Source organism: Notolabrus celidotus, chromosome 1, assembly GCF_009762535.1.
Source record: "Notolabrus celidotus isolate fNotCel1 chromosome 1, fNotCel1.pri, whole genome shotgun sequence".
Lineage (NCBI taxonomy): Eukaryota > Metazoa > Chordata > Actinopteri > Labriformes > Labridae > Notolabrus > Notolabrus celidotus.
The window spans coordinates 18,788,794-18,809,489 of NC_048272.1; the positions used below are offsets into that span (position 1 = coordinate 18,788,794).

The window sequence follows — 20,696 nt, forward strand, 5'->3', positions numbered from 1 at the left end:
CCTTTAGGAATTAAACAATATTTGATATGGTGTTGCAATGACTTGAAAAAAAAAAATCTCTACTTATTTTTATGAAATTTGAATCCATTATACAAATTGCTGGACAATTTGTATTTATAGGGATTGGGCAGCTCTGTCGCTCGTTCCTCTTGTTTATTAACACTCATTTTAGCAGAAGCAGTAGTTTTTTGTTTTTTTATATACATTTTTATTCCATACATGAACAGGAAATAAATCATAAACATTACATTCCATACATACATTACCTACAGTATATACACACACACACACAAATAAATAAAGGAAAGAAGACTACCGCAAACAGAAGCAGAAGGACGACAGAGGTTGGGGGCATCAATAAATACTTAAAGTATGCTTGATGTTCATGTAAAGTATGAATTCATGTTGATATGGCTGATTATAAAAATATCCGTAACAATCATGGAACTAATATCATATTTATTTTGGTAAGGAGTTCAAGAAGGATCTAACTGTATCCCACAATCCATGTTATCCCTGATCGAGATGTATTAATGTGGCAGCAGCTCGTTCCATCCCGATAAGGTCTGCAAATTCTTCTAACCAGCTGCACACACATTAAAACAGGTTGGAGTTCATTGAAGCAGTAGTAGTAGTAGCTGTATTAGAAGTAGAAGTAGTTTGAGAAGCCTTTTATTATTATTGTTGTCATAATTGTTATTATTCAAAGCAGGAAAGCCGCTTTAAACCAAACGTCAGTCCAGTGCCATCCCAAGCTTCCTTTACCTGCTTTTTGTGCCAATAGTTTTGGCTGAATGTGGATCTAAACATCAACCAGGACACTAATGTCACCATCATGGAATTATATGTGGGGTTTCCAAGAATGAGTGAGAAAATAGCGCCCATGAAGATGGATCTGGCTGGCCAGTGTAAGAAACACAAGAAGCACCCAGCCAGTAAAGTGTAGTGAGAGCCAACACATGGGCATCAACCTCAAGGATGTCTCACATCATCATATGAGGGTGTTCTCAGGAGAGATGCTGGCGCAGAGAATACTCATGAGCTAGCCAAATGCATGGAGGAACGAGATGACTGGAAACGTTGTTGGAGGGCTCGTCTGAGGACATGAGGAATGAATGTTTAGATGATGGCGCTACATCTTAACTTTGAAACTTAAATTCAGTACAAATCAGCCGTGATACAAATCTGTAGATTATACCAAAGTTAGGCCAAATTCAGCAGAATAATCCACATGCTCTAAGATGGCAGGTAAGATGGAATCCACCACTGTTTTCTTCAAATCTGCTAAAAGCTCACTAAACCTTTCCCCCAGATAGAAGTGTGTAGCTTACTGGTAGAGTAGGTCATCTCTCAGTAGGTTGGCAGTGCAGTCCCAGATCCTGCAGTCTACATATCAAGGCACCCTTGGTGAGGACACTGAACCCAAAATTGCTCCCTAAGGCAGAGCCATCAGTGAGTGAATGTGTGTGAATGTTAGATTAGTGCTAATGGGCAGCCCAACACTTTGTTTAGCAGCTTCTACCTGTAAAATGTATTGAAAAAGCACAATGAGTGGTCAAAAGAGTAGAGAAAGATGTTATGAGTGCAGTGTTTATAACATTTCCTTTTATCTAGAGGTAAGATAAGGCAAGGGAAGTTTATTTATACAGTGCATTTCAGCATAAAAGGTACTGTTAAGTGTTTCACACAAGACATTAAAACACTACAAAAGAACACTTCTTATAGCTTAAATAAGTGCCCTTACAGACTGACAGCGTTATCTGTCAGACCTGAACAAGTGTTCTTTTGGGTGTTTGTCTTTTTTCTAGTTTCTCCTGAAACGTTGAATGCAAACACTCCTGCTTAGGCCTAGAACTTTTTCCCTTATAGCATATTTATACATTAATGTGTCAGGAGTAAAAGTAAACTTTTTCTTGATCGAGTTCTCAAATTCTCTCAGTTTTGTATCTCTTACCTCAATGTTTGACTCTAGTTTGAAATCTTTCTGTTGACTGCAAAGGTCAAACCTCCTGATGCTTTCACGTTACTCCGTTCAGCTTAACACGATCATGACATGCCAGTGGGGGCTAAAGTTGATACTTCAAGACCCACATGATGCAGAACAAACATCTTAAACCTACGGAGACACTGTCCTGACAAAGACATGTTACCTAAAGGTCTAATGAGGATTTCAGTGCAGACATTTCTGCAGGAAACATATGACTCACAGCTGCACGAAAGTAAAACTTTACAGATTGTTGTTTAACTCAACCCAGTGTTATTTATGTTGCACAAAGAGCCTCACAAATTAACAAACTGAGAAAAAATAAGGACAAACTTTGACAATATTTAAAATATTGCAGGGCTGAAAGCTTACATGACAAAAAGAATATATGTGAAAAATCTATAAATAAAAACGGCCTAATAAAGGAAAGGTTACTAAGACATCTAAACACCCAGGATGAAACTATTGTGGGAAAAATAACCTTGATAAAAACTTGTAGGTGTTTTTAAAATCTTGCAATTTTGAGGTCCTTCCATTTGAGGTGTTACTGCAGCTCAACCTGTGAAATAAACGATACTGTTTGTTTTGTCAGTTAGCCAACAAACCAGGCTGTGTGCTCACATGTCTTCACTGTCTGTCTGTTTTTGCACTGATAGGCTGTCCACATGGTCATTCCCTGTTTGTCAAACTCTTGGCCTTGTTGTTTTTAAAAATTCTGCTGCACAGGATGCTTTCTGAGAAAACAGCTGCTTCTGTTGCTCGCTTGATGTACCAAGAAACATGTCTCTCCAATTATGCTGAGCAATGTCACTGGAGATTTCCTACCAAATCGAGTCACACATGAGAAATCAAAAAGTGCGGCTGGATCTGATGGTTCTGTCTGCCCCTGCCTTTCAAAGTCTGCCAACAATTATTGGGACAGAGACCTTCTTTGGACTCTCCTACACAAGAAAGGACTCACAATCATTTCCTCCATTTCATCTGTCTGTTACTTCACACACAAACAGGCAGTCAAATGGTTATTTCAGAAGTCAGAGGGTGGAAGATAAAAGGACATTCAGGGCTGAGTTTATCAAGTCATTTGAATGTGATTATGCAAATGAGCTTTACTCGATGCATGCAACACTGTGAACGTCTGCAGTCCACACTGACTGTGATAAGTGAGACTCGTTCATACCCGTTCATGTCTGCAGTGGATGTTTATGGCTGCTCATCCATTTGCTGAATTTAAATTCCTCACACAAGCCTCCTGAAAGTTACAGAGTTGTTTTTAAACTGAAGGAAATGAGAGGGATATATGCATCAGTTATTTCACAGCCGTACCAAAAGGCTGATGTTGTGATCTTGAAAATTTGATAAGAAAAAGGGCGCAGTGTGATCACCATCCAATCACCACATGCAGTGGAGAGAGATAAAGAGGTAGGCCGTTAAGGTGTAAGGTGTTTCCAGGTGAGGCGAACATACACATTAATAGAGTCAACAAAAATCCAATTTAAAAGTCTCATCAAAGTGGCAAGTGTAAATATGACCAAAGGGCACCTGTTCAGCTCTGATTTATAACCTTTGACATCTGTCACATGCTTTCAGTTTTTTTACTCCGTGATGATCCACTTAGCTTAAAGCACACAGCTGCTGAGATTCTATAATTTGCTTAATGCTGACAAATGCCATTAAAAGCTGCAGTTCCTTTTCTCACAGTTTCCTCTGTGGGAGAGAGCTCCATTGTTGTCCAAACACTGATAAAAACACGTCAGTAAGCCACTTTGTCACACTCCTTGACATGTTCTTTAGAACAATGGAGGCAGACACTCTTTCTTTTTGTCCATCCCACATACGCAATCCTGTTGGCATGAAACAATTCTCTCTTTAGTGCAACAATAATGTGTGAGATAATAAAAGAAATGCACTGTTACACCCCACAGAAGCATTTTTGCACAGTTAGCAACAATGCCCAGCTGGTTTAGAATTTAAATTCAGTCACAAATGAATCAAAGGCAGTGATTTACAGCTTTACACCTCAGTAGAAATTAATGGGTTTGGGTCAATTGATTACAGCATCAAAATCAGCGGGTCATCCCTATGTTCCCACAGCCCAATGGTCCCACTGTTCTGTGTGGGATGAGAGATAAGAGATGGGCAAACCCGATTTAGCAAAAAAATCTACATTCCTTCTGTAGTTCATTGCTGCTGAATAATAAGTTGGGTGTAGTTGACTTCCAGATTGGGAGGGGGATAAAACCTGATACCTGAAAAAGGAAATGTGGGAACATAGGGCCTAATTTGAAAAAAAATCTTAGAAATGTGGGAACACAGGCACACTCTCAAAATCAGAATGATGTAAACCTTAATCTGTAATTATTTCTAAAAAATATTTGACTAATACTTTTTCATTTGAGAGGTGGTCAAACAAAAGCAATTTGAAGGAACTGGTCAGAGCGACAGCTGTCTGCCACATCAGAGAATTCCTATAAGCTAGCACCTGTCAGCTACATCAGGGAATTCCTGTTAGCTTTCAGCTACCTAACATGTAAGGACACTCCTTTTAGTACGCAGCTGCCCATGACACCAGGGAACTCCAAACTCCTGTAATCTAGCAGCTGCATAACAGTAAAATAATAACTACATATCACTGCAGCATACGGATGTGAGAAACATTCGTACGACGTGTATTTATTTTTTAAATTTTGACTGCAGCCCTATTCAAATGAATGGGGGAGACGGAGTTTTTGACCTATACTGCAGCCAGCCACTAGGGGGAGCAGTTTTTGTGGCAGCCTCACTTCGAGCCGAGATGACGTCCATTTTATATAGCTACACCAGGAACCTATGATAGCTAGCAGCTGCCTGCCACATCAAGGAAATTCCTGTTGTTAGAAATATATGTTTATGTCAATGAAGTGTTTTATCATACTAAGAAACATAATCTGGGATTTTTTTGTTAGTTTTTTTTTTTTGGGGCTTTTTTTTTTTTTTTTGCCTTTATTTGATAGGATAGTGAAGAGAGACAGGAAATGTGGGGAGCAGAGAGGGGGGAAGACATGCAGGAAATGGTCGACCAGCCGGGAATCGAACCGGCAACCCCTGCGACGAGGACTATAGCCTCTATATGTGGGGCGCTTAGACCGCTAGGCCACCAGCACCCCAACCCAGCTACGAGTTTGACTTAGTTTAAAAAATACTAAGTAGGTTTGTCTGTTACTTTTTTTTTCTTCGTAGTTTTTCTAACTTTTTTCTAATGTTAAATTCAAGGAAATTGACACTCTTCCAGACCTTTAATGACACGTCTTGCATCCCAGGGACCGCCAGCCACATCACACTCCGTCTATATATATATCACATTAACTATAATGTGCATCATTTCTCACCGGCTGGCTTCACTTTTACCGTTTTTGAGTCCCAGCTTTAACACAGCGCGAGCCAGAAATCATCAGGCAGGGAAGAAAAAACTGTGTCCATGATCTAAAGTGCTGATACCACAGTAATGCCAGATAGGGGAGGCTGCACGGTGTAATGCAGTGTGACCCTGACAGTCGGTTATCTCGTGTATTGCATATGCCAGAGCCAAGCTGCTGGTCCATATTGATGTTGCCACTGACCTTAAGTTGTTCCTTACTCAAGTTATAAAAAGTCGGCTGTGACAGAACTCTTTTTCTCTGAGTCACTGGCTGCACTGTGGAAGGGATAAGGAAGGACACTGAGCTAAATTGGACTCTGTCAGAGGTGTTTTATCTCTGCTCTGCTCCATAGTTTTGTAATAGGATCAGGCACTTAACAGTTTACAAGTTAATTAGCATCTAAAGTGAATTTTTTTAACAGATTTTATCCATCTGTTTGTGCTTCCTTCTCAGCAGGGTTGTAGAAAAAGGTCTCTGTTGATGGGTTTATCTAGTTGAGGCATGTTCATCATGCCTGTTAATTAGAAATGATTAATTACCATGTTGATACTCTGCACATAATGTGGGGTAATTAACACTCAATACAGGGATGGATTTCTCTGTCTGTCAAGAGGGGTGGGACTTTATTCATCTGTGCCACTGCGTTTTGATCCCTGTGAGGATTTCACTTGAATCTGTTATAAATGATTTCTATCCTTTTTAATGTTTTTAACTACGTGTATATTCTACTTGCAGGTAAGGGAGGTGCATCCGGCTTCACCTCTGACCCCAGCCAGCTGAAGGGTGAGATGTACCACACAGCACTGAAGAAGAGCTCACAGGGGTTTGGATTCACCATCATTGGAGGCGACCGCACCGATGAGTTCCTGCAGGTGAAAAACGTGCTGGGCGACGGCCCGGCGGCCAACGACAACAAGATGGCGTCTGGTGAGCAAAACCTCAGTGGGAACAACACATAGATTATTTAATCCTGATCATTCTGACTGGGGTCCCTCTCTCTTTAATGCTTCATTTTATCATTACAAATTTGATTTAATTTGAAGGTATTTTCCGCCCAACTTTATTTATATAGCACCTGTCAAACATACAAGCATGCAGCCAGGTTCTTCACAAAAGAGCAGAGCAAAAGAAAACCACAGAAATGGGTAAAATAATCAAATACATAATCATAATAAAAAACAAAAAAAATCTAATAAAATCAATATAGTTAAATTGCTAAAAATAAATAAGGATTGAAAGCAAAATTTAAAATCAGTTAAAGTGAAAAGATCAGATAAATACAAGAAATAAATAACTAAAAAAACGAGACACATAAATGTTGTTCAAACAATGATTATCATAATGCAGTCAAGGGTAAAAATCAATTAGTCCAGATTAAAAGCCAGATTGAAAAGGTAAGTCTTAAATTTACTTTTAAAAACATCCAGAGAGCTCACCATTCTGATGTCCAGAGGCAGAGTACCACAGTTAAGGTGCATAAAAACAGATGGCTCTCTGGCCGCTATCATAGCTCTCATAATTTATACAGTTATTATCTGGTCAAATTCATGATTAAATTAAACTTTATAACATTTTCAAACAAATGGAGCGATTATTCAGAATCATCGTGTTTAATTTCTTTAATTTAAAGTAACATACTACTGTTGGTAGAGACACTCAGTAAGACACTGTAAACTGTTTTGATATAATTTTCTTTTAGATAATATTCAAATAATTTTATCTTTAAATACAAAAATCTCCACTTCATTACGTTTTTAATTTGTAATATTTCTCAAAGAGTTAAAAAGCACAAAACATGATTCATGGTGTCTCATTAAGCATCCTGACAGGGCCTATTGCTGAACAAGACGGCATGTGATTGCTTGGCAAGTGATCTTGTGTCGGCTGTTGCATGAAACCAAATAGATTATTAAGGCTTTATACAAAAAAATAAGAAAAACAATGAAACACTTTATATTAAGAAAGAGACCTAGGGGCGCAGACTTAGCCTAATGGTTAAGTTGCGCGCCCAAAAAGTGGGTGGCCTGGGTTCGAATCCAACCTGCAGCCTCCTTCCCACATGTCATTCCCTCAGTTTCCTACACTATCCACTGTCCTTTCCTCTACAAAATAAAGGTGTAAAAGCCCCCAAAAATATAATTTTAAAAAGAAAGAGAACTCGGTCCTTATCTCCATCTTGCAAGTCTGAATGCAGTCAGTGCTCGAGTCCAAGTCTTGTCAAAGTGGTCTCAAAATATGACGCCAATGCGGAAGTGCTATTGAGCATCCACTTGAGGCTGGCTGCAGAAACACCAAAACCACATACACACCCATTCAAAGAATACGATCTTTACAGCAATAATAAACATGTTTACAGCCTGGTACAAAAAACGGTTTAGGTCTGAATAGCTAATTTCTCTATCATCACACACTATACAGGGGTGCTTTTCTGTTATTACTTGTTATTTTTGAAGATACTAAACTTATGAGTTTTGCCCAAATAAGGACATGGCTGACTTGATTGACAGGCGGGAACACTATAGCTGTTTGCAAAAAGGCTAAAGGCCCGCCTCTTTACCTCCACCTAGCTCGGACGAAGTTAGGTTGTGGTCAGTATTTCCAATATGGCACCCGCCGACGATTGGCTTCAAAACAGCGTTTCAGGAGCAGATCGGTGACGTCACGGATACTACGTCAACTCATTATGCAGTCTATGGTCTCGTCACAGGACGTCAAATCAGAACTAGAGTCTTATTTGACGTCCTGGACTCAAGTAAGACTGGTAGATACAAATATAAAACACAAAATGCATTGTGTGTATGTGTCGAGAGGATAAAAGTAAAAGAGACACAGCAGAAGAAACGAGAAAATTAGCCTAAAAGAAAGGAAATGAAACATAAATATCATTAAGCTGCCGGGAGATCTATCAGTGGAAATCTTCTTTTATCTACATTATTACAGATAATCATTCTCCAGCAAACCTTTACAAACTTTACCTCTGGGTATTCATTTTACTTCTGTAGTGTCCACTTCAGCTAGCAATATCATATGAGTTTAACAAGGAAAAAACAACAACTGGAGCTCTCTACAGGGCAGCGTTTGCGATCAAACAGGCTAATTATAGTTGATTTGAAGCCATCAAGCATCTGCCCGCTGTAATTTCTGATCTCTCCATCATTTCATGGCTGTCTACCCAAACCAACAGCCATGAGTGTGTGATGGATACATTGGCCCCCTCAGAGAGATATCTACACCTGTCTCACCTTCATGTAACTGTGCCAAAGATTGCTGTTCAGCTCTTTGTAACAGTGGAGCAAGTGGAGAAGGAACAGGGATAAAGCAGGACTGAATGGTAGACTGGAGATAAAAAGAGAGAGAGAGAGAGAGAGAGAGAGAGAGAGAGAGAGAGAGAGAGGGAGAGAGAGAGGGAGCTGCCAAAGTAAGAAATATGAGGGAGCAGTGAAGAGGAAAAGGGACATTTTAGAGGAAAGATTCAACTGACAAGGTAAAGGAGAAAGAGCTTCCTAAAGAAAGGAAAGGAGTGATGTCTAGATTAAATACAGGAAGAGGATTCCCACGTTCACTGTCTTTTTTGGCCTTTTTCCCTCTCAGGTGATGTGATTGTTGAGATAAACGGGGTGTCCGTGCTTGGGAAAACTCATCCAGAGGTGGTGCAGATGTTCCAGTCCATCCCCATCAACCAGTACGTGGACATGGTCCTCTGCCGTGGTTACCAGCTTCCTCCAGACGTGGACCTGGACAGCGACGACCCTCTTCCTCCTCCTCCACCTCCTCCAGCCTCCCAGCCCCAACAGGCCCTGCACGGCGGTGAGGTGGTGACAGCAGTGCCGCTCATCAACGGGCAGCCGCTGCTCGTGAAAGGAGACGTGCTGCACGGTTCCTCGCAGGAGCTCCACTACGTCACGACTGATGCCAGCGGCCGACCAGTGGTGGCAGCGATGCCGAATGGGCGGCAGGGCGGGGAGGTGGTGGCAGGGATGCTTCAGCCTGAGTTGGTGAGCGTGCCGCTGGTCAAAGGGCCCGGAGGATTTGGGTTTGCCATCGCTGACTGCCCGCTGGGCCAGAAGGTGAAGATGATCCTGGATGCCCAGTGGTGCCGCGGTCTGCAGAAAGGTGATGTCATCAAGGAGATCAACAGGCAGAATGTGCAAACTCTGAGCCATGCACAGGTGGTGGACATCCTCAAAGACCTATCTGTGGGCAGCGAGGTCAACGTGCTGGTGCTGAGAGGAGGTGAGGGACCAGAACACCAAAACATCCTTAGAATCAGCCTTGTTGCTGATGGTCTTGGTTGCTGTTGTAGCTCATATAAAGGCATCATTATTAACTTAAGTCTGTTTTATTACTAGCTTGAAACTCCTCACAGGAGCTTTAAAGCACAGAGATGATAAACAACCATAAAATTTGAGTAGGTAATGGCACACCAAGAGAAAAAAACAAACACATCGTAAACTAAGGACAGTTTTAAACTAAGTGGCTTTTTAAAAGTCGACAGAGTTTACAAGCTCCAGTCTCCTCAGGAAAGTTGTAAAAGTTTAGGAGCTGTGATTGCAACGGCTGTATCACCTTTGTGAAATAGATTAGACCTTTTTGAGGGTCTCTGGGAGCAGGAGGGGACATGGGGTGAAAGTAGATGTGGAGCCAGGCTTCACAGGGATTTGTAAGTAATCAATGACATTTTTCAAAAATCACTCCTGAAAGCCACAAGCCAGTGTAGTGCAGCCTGGATCAGTGAACTGTGTTTGTGTTGCCCAGTTTGAGGCGAGTTTCTAGCTCGAAAGCTGATGTGAAGTTTGGATGGACACTTGAATTGATCTCTTGGTTTTTAGGGGGCTGAGATCACCAAGAAAGCTTGTTACAAAACATAAAATAAATATCTAAATGCAGTCAAATCTAACTTAATCAATCAAACTTAGAGTTAGCAGGAGCTGGTTTGGTTATAAATCAAACATAAAGGTTCCATGATTAACTTTAGATTTGTTTCAATTCTGCTATGATGAATAAAAATTGCCATTCTTTTTGGAAATCATGGAAAGTAAGGGGAGAAAGTGCTTTACATCTGAAAAACCCAACAATAATAAACAAAGCATGAGGGGGAGACATATTGAGCTAGCAAAACAATTTAAAAGGAACAACTTAAAGGAACAGCTGAGTAAAAGAGAAACTACTAAAAGCAATTAAAACAATAAAACAATAAAAAATCAGTAAAACAAAAAAATAAGGAGTGAATAAAAGAAAACAATTAATAACAGTAAATTAAAAATAAATTTAGCATCAGGGATAAAACAATATTACAGGAAGGCCTTTCGATATAAATGTGTTTTCAGCTGTGATTTAAAAGACAACATGGCTCGGAGTCACGTGGTGCGGTTGGTGAAGATGGCTGCCTGAACCGAAGCTCCGACTAGCATCATTTAATTAATCCTTTAGTTTGTGGTTACATTAGTTCCAGACACATTGTTTTTGCATCAGAAGACTCCTTGGTCTCATAGGATGGCGAAGCAACTCAAAAGCGGGGACATTAAGGCGCATTTGCGATCTAAGAACATGAATCGAGATGGCGACGGAAACAGCTCGGAAATCCCGGAGGCGACGCACGTTGGTCAAGATATTGCTAATATATTTGCTACTCTGCAAAAAATATCCGGCGATTTAGCCAGCCTCGAGGACATACGCCGATCCACGGCGTCGGTTGAGGGTAAGCTGTCGTCACTGATTTCCCGAATGGTGGATGTGGAAAAGAGAGTGGACTGGCTGGAGGAAGCAGAAAAGGAAACGAAAGCGTCCCTGGAGGCTAACCCACTTGCTACCAAAGCCGAGGTAGATGACCTCCGTGATAAATTAGAAGATATGGAAAACCGCAACCGACGCAACAATCTACGATTTGTGGGGGTCCCAGAAGGTAAAGAAAACGGGGATATGACGGTGTTTATGCAGAAGCTATTGACATCAGTTCTCGACTTAGATGAAAGTTTACAGCCACCTGAGATCGACCGAGCTCACAGGGCCCCGATACCACGGCCAAATCCGGGGGAGAGACCGCGCACCATCCTGGTTCGCTTTCTCCGCTCAGCTGACAGGGAGGCGGTTTTACGCGCTGCACGAAGTGAACCGGAGCTGAAGTGGGAAGGTAACCGTATCATGATATTCCCTGACTTTTCACGAGCCACGCAGCTGAAACGGGATAAATTCAGGGAATGCAAGAAAGCTCTGCGGGAACGCAACATGAAGTTCGCCCTCATTTATCCTGCTATCCTAAGGATTGATCACAACGGAGGACAGAAACGATTTGTTGATCCAAAAATTGCGATGGAGCATATTCAGAAGATTCCGGTGTAAGGACCAAGGGAGTGCTTCAGGATTATTAATACCATAAAACACGGTAATTAATTGGAGGTGACTGATTTATGGAGGCAGGGAGTGAATAGGGAGCTATATGGGACATTGCGTAGGAGCACATAGCCTTCTATGCTACTCTTATTTATTGTTGAATCTTATTATTTATTTATTTTTTCCTCCTCTCCCTCCTGTCTCTTATTGGACTTTAAAATAAGATATTTTGTGAAATTATAGTTCAGTTATGAGAGTTCCCTATAATGTCATTTGCAGTGACCTCCTCAGTCTATGTTTTTTTTTTTTTTGTTTTTTTTTTTGTTTTTTTACTGTAACCAGAATAGATAAGGATGCTGTCGGTCTGTGTGGGGTAAGTCACTTGGTCAGTCGATGATCATGGACCGTGAGTTATGTTCTGTTAAAGGGGAAAGCGCAGAGTTCAGGGTTACGCGCTGTTCGGGTGTGGGGTTTTACGGGTATGAGGGGTCTAGCAGGGCTATGTAATGAAAGCGCAGAATGGAGAGGTGGCGGGCGATCATGTTTATATTTCCAATTGTAGTTTATGAATCCTAAATTTGATAATTTGCGCATTTCCACTTGGAATGTGAAGGGCTTAGGACATCCAATTAAGAGAAAAAAGATTTTGTCTATTCTGAAATCAACGCAGAATGATATAGTGTTCTTACAGGAGACACATCTGACTGCTGAAGAATCAGATAAAATGTGTAGAGACTGGGTGAGCCATGTCTACTACAGTGTAGGATCTAGCCAAAGCCGTGGCGTCTTAACACTTATTAACAAAAGATTACAATTTGAATGCATCAGCCAAATTAAAGATACATTGGGTAGGGTCCTTATAGTAGTTACAGAAATACAGGGTCACATGATTATTTTGGCGAATATCTATGCCCCCAACGGAGATGACCCGAATTTTTTCGCAGACCTTGAAGCAAAAATACAGCAGGCAGGAGATCATAATGTTATTATTGGTGGAGATTTTAATTTGGTCTTAGATTCGGTGCTGGATCGGAGTAGCTCTAGCCCAATAAGGACGCCAAAAGCTTCACTTGCAGTGAGACATATGGCTGAGTCTTTAGGTTACATAGATGTTTGGAGGATCTTGAATCCTAAAGGAAGGGATTACACTTTCTTTTCAGCTCCACACACAACGTTCTCCCGAATAGATTTTTTTCTAATTTCCAAAAGCCTTATGCAGTCTGTACTTTCTTGCTCTATTGGAAGCATTTTAGTTTCGGATCATGCTCAAGTTGGCCTGGAGGTGCTGCCTTTCAGTGACAGGATCCGAATGACCCGGTGGAGATTTAATTCATCTCTTTTGCAAGATTCAGAGTTCAAGGAGGCGCTGAGAAATCAAATTAGGATCTACATTGAGTTGAATGAACCAACATCGCCCTCTGCAGGAATAACTTGGGAAGCCCTTAAGGCAGTACTGAGAGGCTTTATAATACAATATGCTTCCCGTAAGAAAAAAATCGCCAAAGCAAAACAGGCTGAAATAGAAGAAAATATTAAGAAGGTTGAGAAAAGGTTAAAAAGACACTTTAATGTTGAGGACCATAGGGTGCTAACGCAACTTAAATATGATTATAACAGCATTCTGTCACAGAAAGTGGAGTTCTCGCTCTTTAGAATGAGACAAAAATATTATGAATCGGGAGATAAAGCAGGTAAATTACTGGCAAACAGCTTAAAACAGAAAGAGCTCCTATTTACGATCTCCGCCATTAGATCAGAGGGGGGAGAATTAAAAACCAAAACTGTAGACATTAACAATATTTTTAGAGAGTTCTATGTGAAGTTATATACGACAGACACTCGACACAATAAAGAGGATATGGAAACATTTTTTCAAAGATTGGTCCTTCCCAAATTGACCGAGTCACGCAAGACAGAACTTGACCATCCGATAACCGGCGAAGAAATTGTTAGGGTTATTAAAGGTCTCCCAAATGGGAAAGCCCCAGGGCCAGATGGCTTCACTGCCGAATTTTTTAAGTGTTATGCCTCTGAACTGACCCCTCTACTACTCGGTATGTACAATGAAGCATTTGAAAGGGGGGAACTACCAGCTACATTGACAAAAGCGTTAATTACACTTATTCTCAAAAAGGATAAGGACCCATGTGATTGTAAAAATTACCGGCCAATCTCCCTTATTCCATTAGATACTAAGATTCTTTCTAAAGTTCTTGCAAATAGGTTGGAGAAGATAATGACATTTTTGGTGCACGAAGATCAGGTGGGTTTCATTCATAAACGTAGCTCGGCAGCTAATATAAGGCGATTTATTAATATTATGTGGGCAGTCTCAAATTCTAATTCACCTATTGCTGCTGTTTCGCTTGACGCGGAAAAAGCGTTTGATAGGGTGGAATGGGGATTTTTGTTTAGGACTTTGGAAATGTTTGGGTTTGGAGAGAACTTTATTAAGTGGGTGCGTCTCTTATATAATCGACCAGAAGCAGCAGTTCAGACAAATGGGTACACATCGTCATACTTTGAGTTGGAGAGAGGTACGCGGCAGGGGTCACCACTCAGTCCTCTGTTATTCTGTCTAGCCATGGAGCCTCTAGCTGCGACAGTGAGGAATGATGATAATTTTCCAGGGGTGAGGATTAACAGCTCGGTTCATAAATTGTTGATGTATGCCGATGATATCCTTTTAATGGTATCGGATCCTATAGTATCAATACCCTCTTTATTGAACACAATTAAGACAGTTTCAGAGTTCTCAGGCTACAAGGTCAATTGGGACAAATCAGAGGCTCTGCCTTTGACAAGGTACTGTCCGACCACACTCTTCCAGGCAGGTAGTTTCAAATGGCCTAAGCAGGGGTTAAAATATCTGGGAATTCTTTTTCCCCCTGAATTGGAGGATATTATAAAGGTGAACTTTGAGCCCTTAATGCAGAGACTAGATATTGACTTAAAACGCTGGGCGTCTCTGTATATGTCTTTATGGGGTAAAGTTAATGTTGTCAAAATGAATTGCCTCCCGAGGATTAATTACTTACTTCAATCTCTCCCACTAGAAATCCCAGGCAGCTATTTTAAGAGATTTGATAGTTTACTTAAAACATTTATCTGGAATGGGAGGCGACCGAGAATGAATATGAGGAAATTACAAAGGCCAGTTGACGGTGGTGGTTTAGGGTTCCCTAACTTGCTATATTACTATTATGCATTTAGTCTGAGGCACCTGGCACACTGGGCACTGCCTCCAGAGAGAGCTCCCCCATGGTACACTATAGAGCAGTCTGTATCAGATCCCCTCCCTCTGCTTCATTGCTTGTCCACCAAATCAAATAAACAAACCAAGACTCACCCAATAATATCTCACCTTCAAAAGATATGGAAGAAGGTCTCAGGGCTGATAGGGTTTGACCCTTACTTAAATAAGGCGTCCAGCATTTGGATCAATCCCAAGCTAAATATTGATAAAAAGGCATTTATTTGGAAGGAGTGGGTAGAAAGGGGTATCCTCATATTAGATAATGTGTATAATGCTGATGCAATTAAATCATTCAACGATCTAAAACAACAATATGATTTACCCCAAACGCAATTCTGGAGATATCTCCAACTACGGCATTTGTTGCAAAAGCTCTTTGGGTCAAGTATACAACCTCCAAAGTCAGCGGACAAGTTAAATAAAATTATTAAGATATTGGGGGAAGGTCATGAAGCCGCTAAATATTATAGGATGCTCATGGATTATGGAGGAGTTAGCATGATCACAGCCCTTAAAGTTTCCTGGGAAAGGGATTTGGGGGTATCATATGATGAGCAGGAGTGGCTGAAGATTGTCGGGAATTCTCGAACAATGTCAAGGGATCTGAGGGTGAGGCTTATTCAATTTAAAATTCTGCACAGGTTTTATTGGACCCCAAGTAGGCTCTTCAGACTTGGCTTAAAGAATTCGCCTACTTGCTGGAAGTGTGGCGTGGATGAAGGAACACTGATACATGTACTTTGGTCATGCCCCATAGTTAATCAGTACTGGAGGAAGATTCACTGTTATATTGTTAATGTTGTAAAAAGGCAATTTCTACTGTGTCCTAAGCTCTATATTTTAGGAGATTCTACAGTGTTATCTGCTTTTTCAAAACCTCTGATCGAATGGTTACAAACGGCTATTATGACTGGACGGCAGATTATCCTCAGGAATTGGAAGACACCGGGAGAACCTCCTTTTCTGAACTGGGTTACTGAACTTAGCACAATAGCTGCATATGAAAGGATGTCCTATAGGATGCAGGACAGAACTGAAAAATATCGTCTGAAATGGGGTTTGTATCTTGATGGGATTAACAGGCCCGAATGAAGATCAAGCGTGAAACTTAAAAGTGGATCTGTAATTTTATTTTTATTTTTATTGTTTTCTTGTTAAATTTTTGTCAATTGGATCTTATTATTTTTATGTTCCTTTATATGCTAAGCCACTGTAGACGAAAGCACCTGCTGAACCCTCTTGGTTAAGGTTTTGTGTGTGGGTGGGGGTGGGGTAGAGGGTATGTGTTACAAACAGATGTATACCATATATTATTGCTGATTTGTCTTGTTTGTTTGCAAAATAAAGATGGAAAGTCATAAAAAAAAAAAGACAACATGGCTCTGTAGTAGAAGAGTCCAGGTGATTAACTAGGTTACCTGCAGTCCAGACTTCTCACCTGTTGAAAACATCTGGTGCATCATGCGACCCTGAACTTTTGGGCAGATGAAATCCTAAATCCGGCATTTAATTTGAAAACTCCAGAAACTGGTCCCCTCCAATGCCAATTACTTTCAGAGTGTTGTTAAAAAAAGAGGTGATGCAACACAGCGGTAAACATGCCCCTGTCTCAACTTTTTCCAAACATGTTGCTGGCAACAAATTCAAAGTGAGCGTATATTTTTCACAAGTTTAAACTTTAGTGATGTTACATTTGCACTATTTTCAATTAAATATAGGCTTTAAATGATTTTCAAACGATCAAATTCTGTTTTAATTAACTTTTTCCACGGTGTCCCAATGTTTTAATGCTTTTGGAATTGGGGTTGTAGATGAAACATATCACTTCTCGTTTCATTTTTGAGTTCTCTGTTCATTAACATCAGTGTTATCAGCAGGAACTCTTATTCCTATCAAATTCCTTTTAAAATGAAAGCTCCTAACGTCAAAACAGGAAGACGACACATGCTTAAGGCAGTTAAAAAGACAAAACAGAGTTATGTTATTTAACTGTCTGTTTCTTTATTAATCTAACAAGGTGATCAGCTCTGTCTGAGTGTGGCTGTAACATTCTGTCAGTCCTTTCTTCTCATGCTTTATACCCTCTCTGTTATGTAACCTGCTTTTGCTGTCGATACACGTTCAACAGTGCCCATTGGAGGGGAGGTCAGCGTGCTGATACTGACAGGAGGTGAGGGGGGCTGGTTGGTGGGGGTGGGAGGGGCGTTCACTGACCACACACTGCTGTTCTGTAGAAGCCTGGGGGATGCCACTGTGTCTGTGGTCTGTTGAAGGTCACCACAACAGAGCCTGCTGCCCTTTTTTAGCTTAAGAGATCACCCACCTGCACTTCTGTAGCTGCATACAACGATTAGACGTGGTCAGGTCGAGCCCCAGCGACACTTTCACACTCCTAACTTATGGAATACAGCAGCCTGGTCGTTTGCCCTTCGGCTTTATAACATAACAATCTAAGCTCTAATCTAGCTTTGGTTTCTGCACAGGCAGGGCTGTGTGAAGATAGCTTTTATAAGTATGCAACATACAGTAAGAATTAAAAAAAAGCAGTAACACTAGAAGCAAACATGACCCAATATAATCCAACAAGAGAGCAGTTGGTGACTAATAGAGAGAGAACTTCCCCTAGCAGGCAGAAACCTCGAGCAGAGCCAAACTCATTGGATGTCATCCATCTGCTTCCACCAGCTCAGTCAACAACAACAAAAAAGTACTTATTAATGTCATATGTCCTTAAAGGAGCCAACTTCTTGTATACCAGTCAGCCAAAGCTATTGCTTTAATCTGGTAACCAACCACAGGTCTTAAATCCAAATGTCACATGGTTCTTTTTTAAGCTACTCGATGCCCCAGGCGAATATTTGTGCTCTATATGCTACTAAGCAAGAAATCAAGAGCACATCAAACAAATGAACTAGAGGACAGTGTCCTGAAATGGCAATAAAGGTCCCTACATGTCATATTTTGAAGCTGTGGTCCACTGAGCAAGCTGCTGCATTCGATTAGTTACACTTGCACTTGAAGTGTACATTTTTTAGGCTTCTTTTTCTGTCTCCCCCTCAATACTCCTCTGTTTACGACTCCCATTGAGGCGTAATGCAGTCTGTTACAACTCTGAGAGCAGAAATTACATAAGTGTGGGGATATGCCTGCTTCTGAGGGAGATAGGCGGGTACGCACCCTTCAAACGTCTCCTACATCAGCTCCAGCCTCCGGGGGGATTCACCGCGTAAGTCGACAAACTCTGGATTCGCTTTGATCAACGGCAGAGCGCGGACAATTCCTTCTTCGCCTCTCCATCCATGGCCCCCTTAAGGAGCCGTGGCTAAACGTCTATAGAGGGAAGGTCTCCGGGGGCCTCCTCCCTGTAGCCACACCCAAACCCTTTGCTCTCTCTCTCACTGCTCTCTCTGCGGCGCCACCATCACCACGTCGTACTCCCTTGGATGAATGCACAGTCAGAGCAGAGCTGGACTTAGCCTGCCCAGTGGAAGAGCTAATGCCATTTTTAACCCTCATTAGACAACGGCCAACGGCTTAAGAGGAACCCTGAGTATCTGTGTGTGTGCCTTTTTGGTTGTGCGTGACCGACTGGCATTCATAAATAGAAAAAAAGCATTGCTAAGAGAAAAGATGGAAGGAAATAATGCTGTTTGAGGTGCGTCAATGATGGCTTTTTCTTATTTCACGCCATCAGAGACTGATTTATGATCTTGAATTTTGCAGTGGAGCAGAAAAATGCCACTGGGTCTTCCCTTTTACATCAAGCTCCATTAACCCCTCATCAAGCCAAGTGTTGGTCCGGGCCCCACAGGGCTGCAGGCTGCAGCAGACTGTTTGTCAATCCAGTTTATGAGTGGAGGAGGGGGGGTATAAGAGAGGATGTGCAGGGAACAATCTGAGCATTTGAGATGGAGCGTGTGGGTGTAGTGTACAGCAAACAGAGGCAAAAAAGGAGGGAATTATTGGTCATTGAATTATATGCATGATGCTCTCACCCGCTCCTTGGTCCTCCACCATGTTGTCAGCACTCCAGCACATGAACTCCCCTCATATTCCCTATGTATCTTTAATCACACATGGGTGTATATTCCCTAATGGAGCATTCTTTAGTAAGTACACCTCTTGAGTTTAGAGCAGCTCACTGGTTTATTTTTATGCTTCCTGCTGCTGTTCCTCTGTAAGAGGCGCAGTGCCATCTGGTGGAAGCTTGTTCAGTGAGTGTTTTCCCAAATTACATCTGTATTTCTCACCATTTTCTTGTGTCTCTCCATAGGTCAAACATCCCCCGTGAAGAGTCTAAAGCCTGTGAGTAAAACACATATCTTTTTCCTCCTTCCCTCACTATTGTTTCCTCCCTGGGAGACTTATCCTTCAATTTAATTCCCAGGCTTTTTGTCCTTCAGCTTAACCAATAAGCCGCCATTGCATGGAATTAAATGATAGCAATACATTTGAATATTGATTATGCTTCTTGGCGCCTCCTTTTGTTTGCTCTGAAAAATGGTCTTAATTACTTCCTTTCAGTATTCGTATTCTGGGGGCTATTGTCAGGGGATTGCGATGGTAATGAAGCATGGATGAGCCTCTTCAGATATGCAGCTATCATTAATGCAACACTCTCAGATAGAGAAGTTGCCCTTTCTGGTTGAATAGGTCCTTCACAGCCATGGGGAAATCTCTGGTTCTTCCCATGGATTTTATTTTCAATTTAAATCTCATTTAAAACAATCTGAGGATTGCAAATTGAAAACCGCTTGAGTTAAAATAAGAGGCGTGCAGGTAAAGTGACCTTTATTGCTTTTGGTAATCAGTCACCATTACATGCTCGGCCACTTGTCTGAGATAATGAGCTGCAGGGTTATCAATAAAATGTGTCCTTCAGAGGTGACTACCAAAGGATATGAGGACTAATGAAATAGAAATTGTAATTATATTGGAGCTGAGGATACTCAAAGTAATACTAGCTGTTGATGGTGTGTGTGTTTTTTTTCTCAGAGACAGGAAATGACGGCCAGTACAGAAACTTTGGATGACATCATAGACTCCGCCCCCCAGGCTCTGCCCTACCACTCCAACACGAGCACCCTGCGCGCCACTGAATCGCCCAAACGAGACGCCACTGAGTTATACCTGAAGTCCAAAGCCCTGCTGGACAGCAGACGTAAGTGAACGCACCATCAGATATTCCAGGATGTAGCTTTTTTAAATAATATTCAAGCACCAAGACAATAATAAGACAAAGTAAAACATGACAAAATAAAACAGAAAGCACCACAGCACTTTATCACATAGGATTCATACTTTATCAATCTGCAAGTCGCCATTCAAACTATGATTTAGCCCAGGTCCGACTTAGGGCGTCCAGTAAGAATAAGACTGTTATTAGATGTGTAGCACCAAATGATAACATAATATGGTCTGGTTTGTGCTTAATGTAAGAGATGACATTCAATGAACGGATGGTTACGTGAATATGAATCCCAACAGCGTGAGACAGACCCAGATTCATATTACCATAATCTTGAGGTGCCTGAGCGCAGCAGTTTTAGTGCAAACCCCATGTGCAGAGGCTATAGTCCACGTTGCAGTGCTCGCTGGTTCGACTCCTGGACATGACCATTTGCTTCTCCTGGTTCTCTACTCCTACACACTTTCTGTCTCTCTGTGAAGGCAAGAATGCCCAAAAACAAAACTTGAAAAACAGTCTAAAATCTTACCAGGTGTTTTTGTC

General features: G+C 41.4%; 1 protein-coding gene across 3 annotated transcripts in view; it reads left to right on the top strand.

Annotated features, from left to right (window-relative positions):
• Positions 1–20,696, top strand: part of LOC117816302 (membrane-associated guanylate kinase, WW and PDZ domain-containing protein 3) — a 247,899-nt gene that overhangs the window by 208,335 nt on the left and 18,868 nt on the right. For 2 of the 3 annotated variants that reach the window (XM_034688524.1, XM_034688517.1), the window contains exons 9-12: positions 6,115–6,306; positions 8,971–9,612; positions 19,239–19,270; positions 19,961–20,126. In XM_034688524.1, the coding sequence (XP_034544415.1) occupies positions 6,115–6,306; positions 8,971–9,612; positions 19,239–19,270; positions 19,961–20,126 (1,032 nt within the window). Of the gene's footprint in view, positions 1–6,114; positions 6,307–8,970; positions 9,613–17,093; positions 17,136–19,238; positions 19,271–19,960; positions 20,127–20,696 lie in introns of all 3 variants that reach the window. The other variant, XM_034688509.1, reaches the window with a different exon arrangement.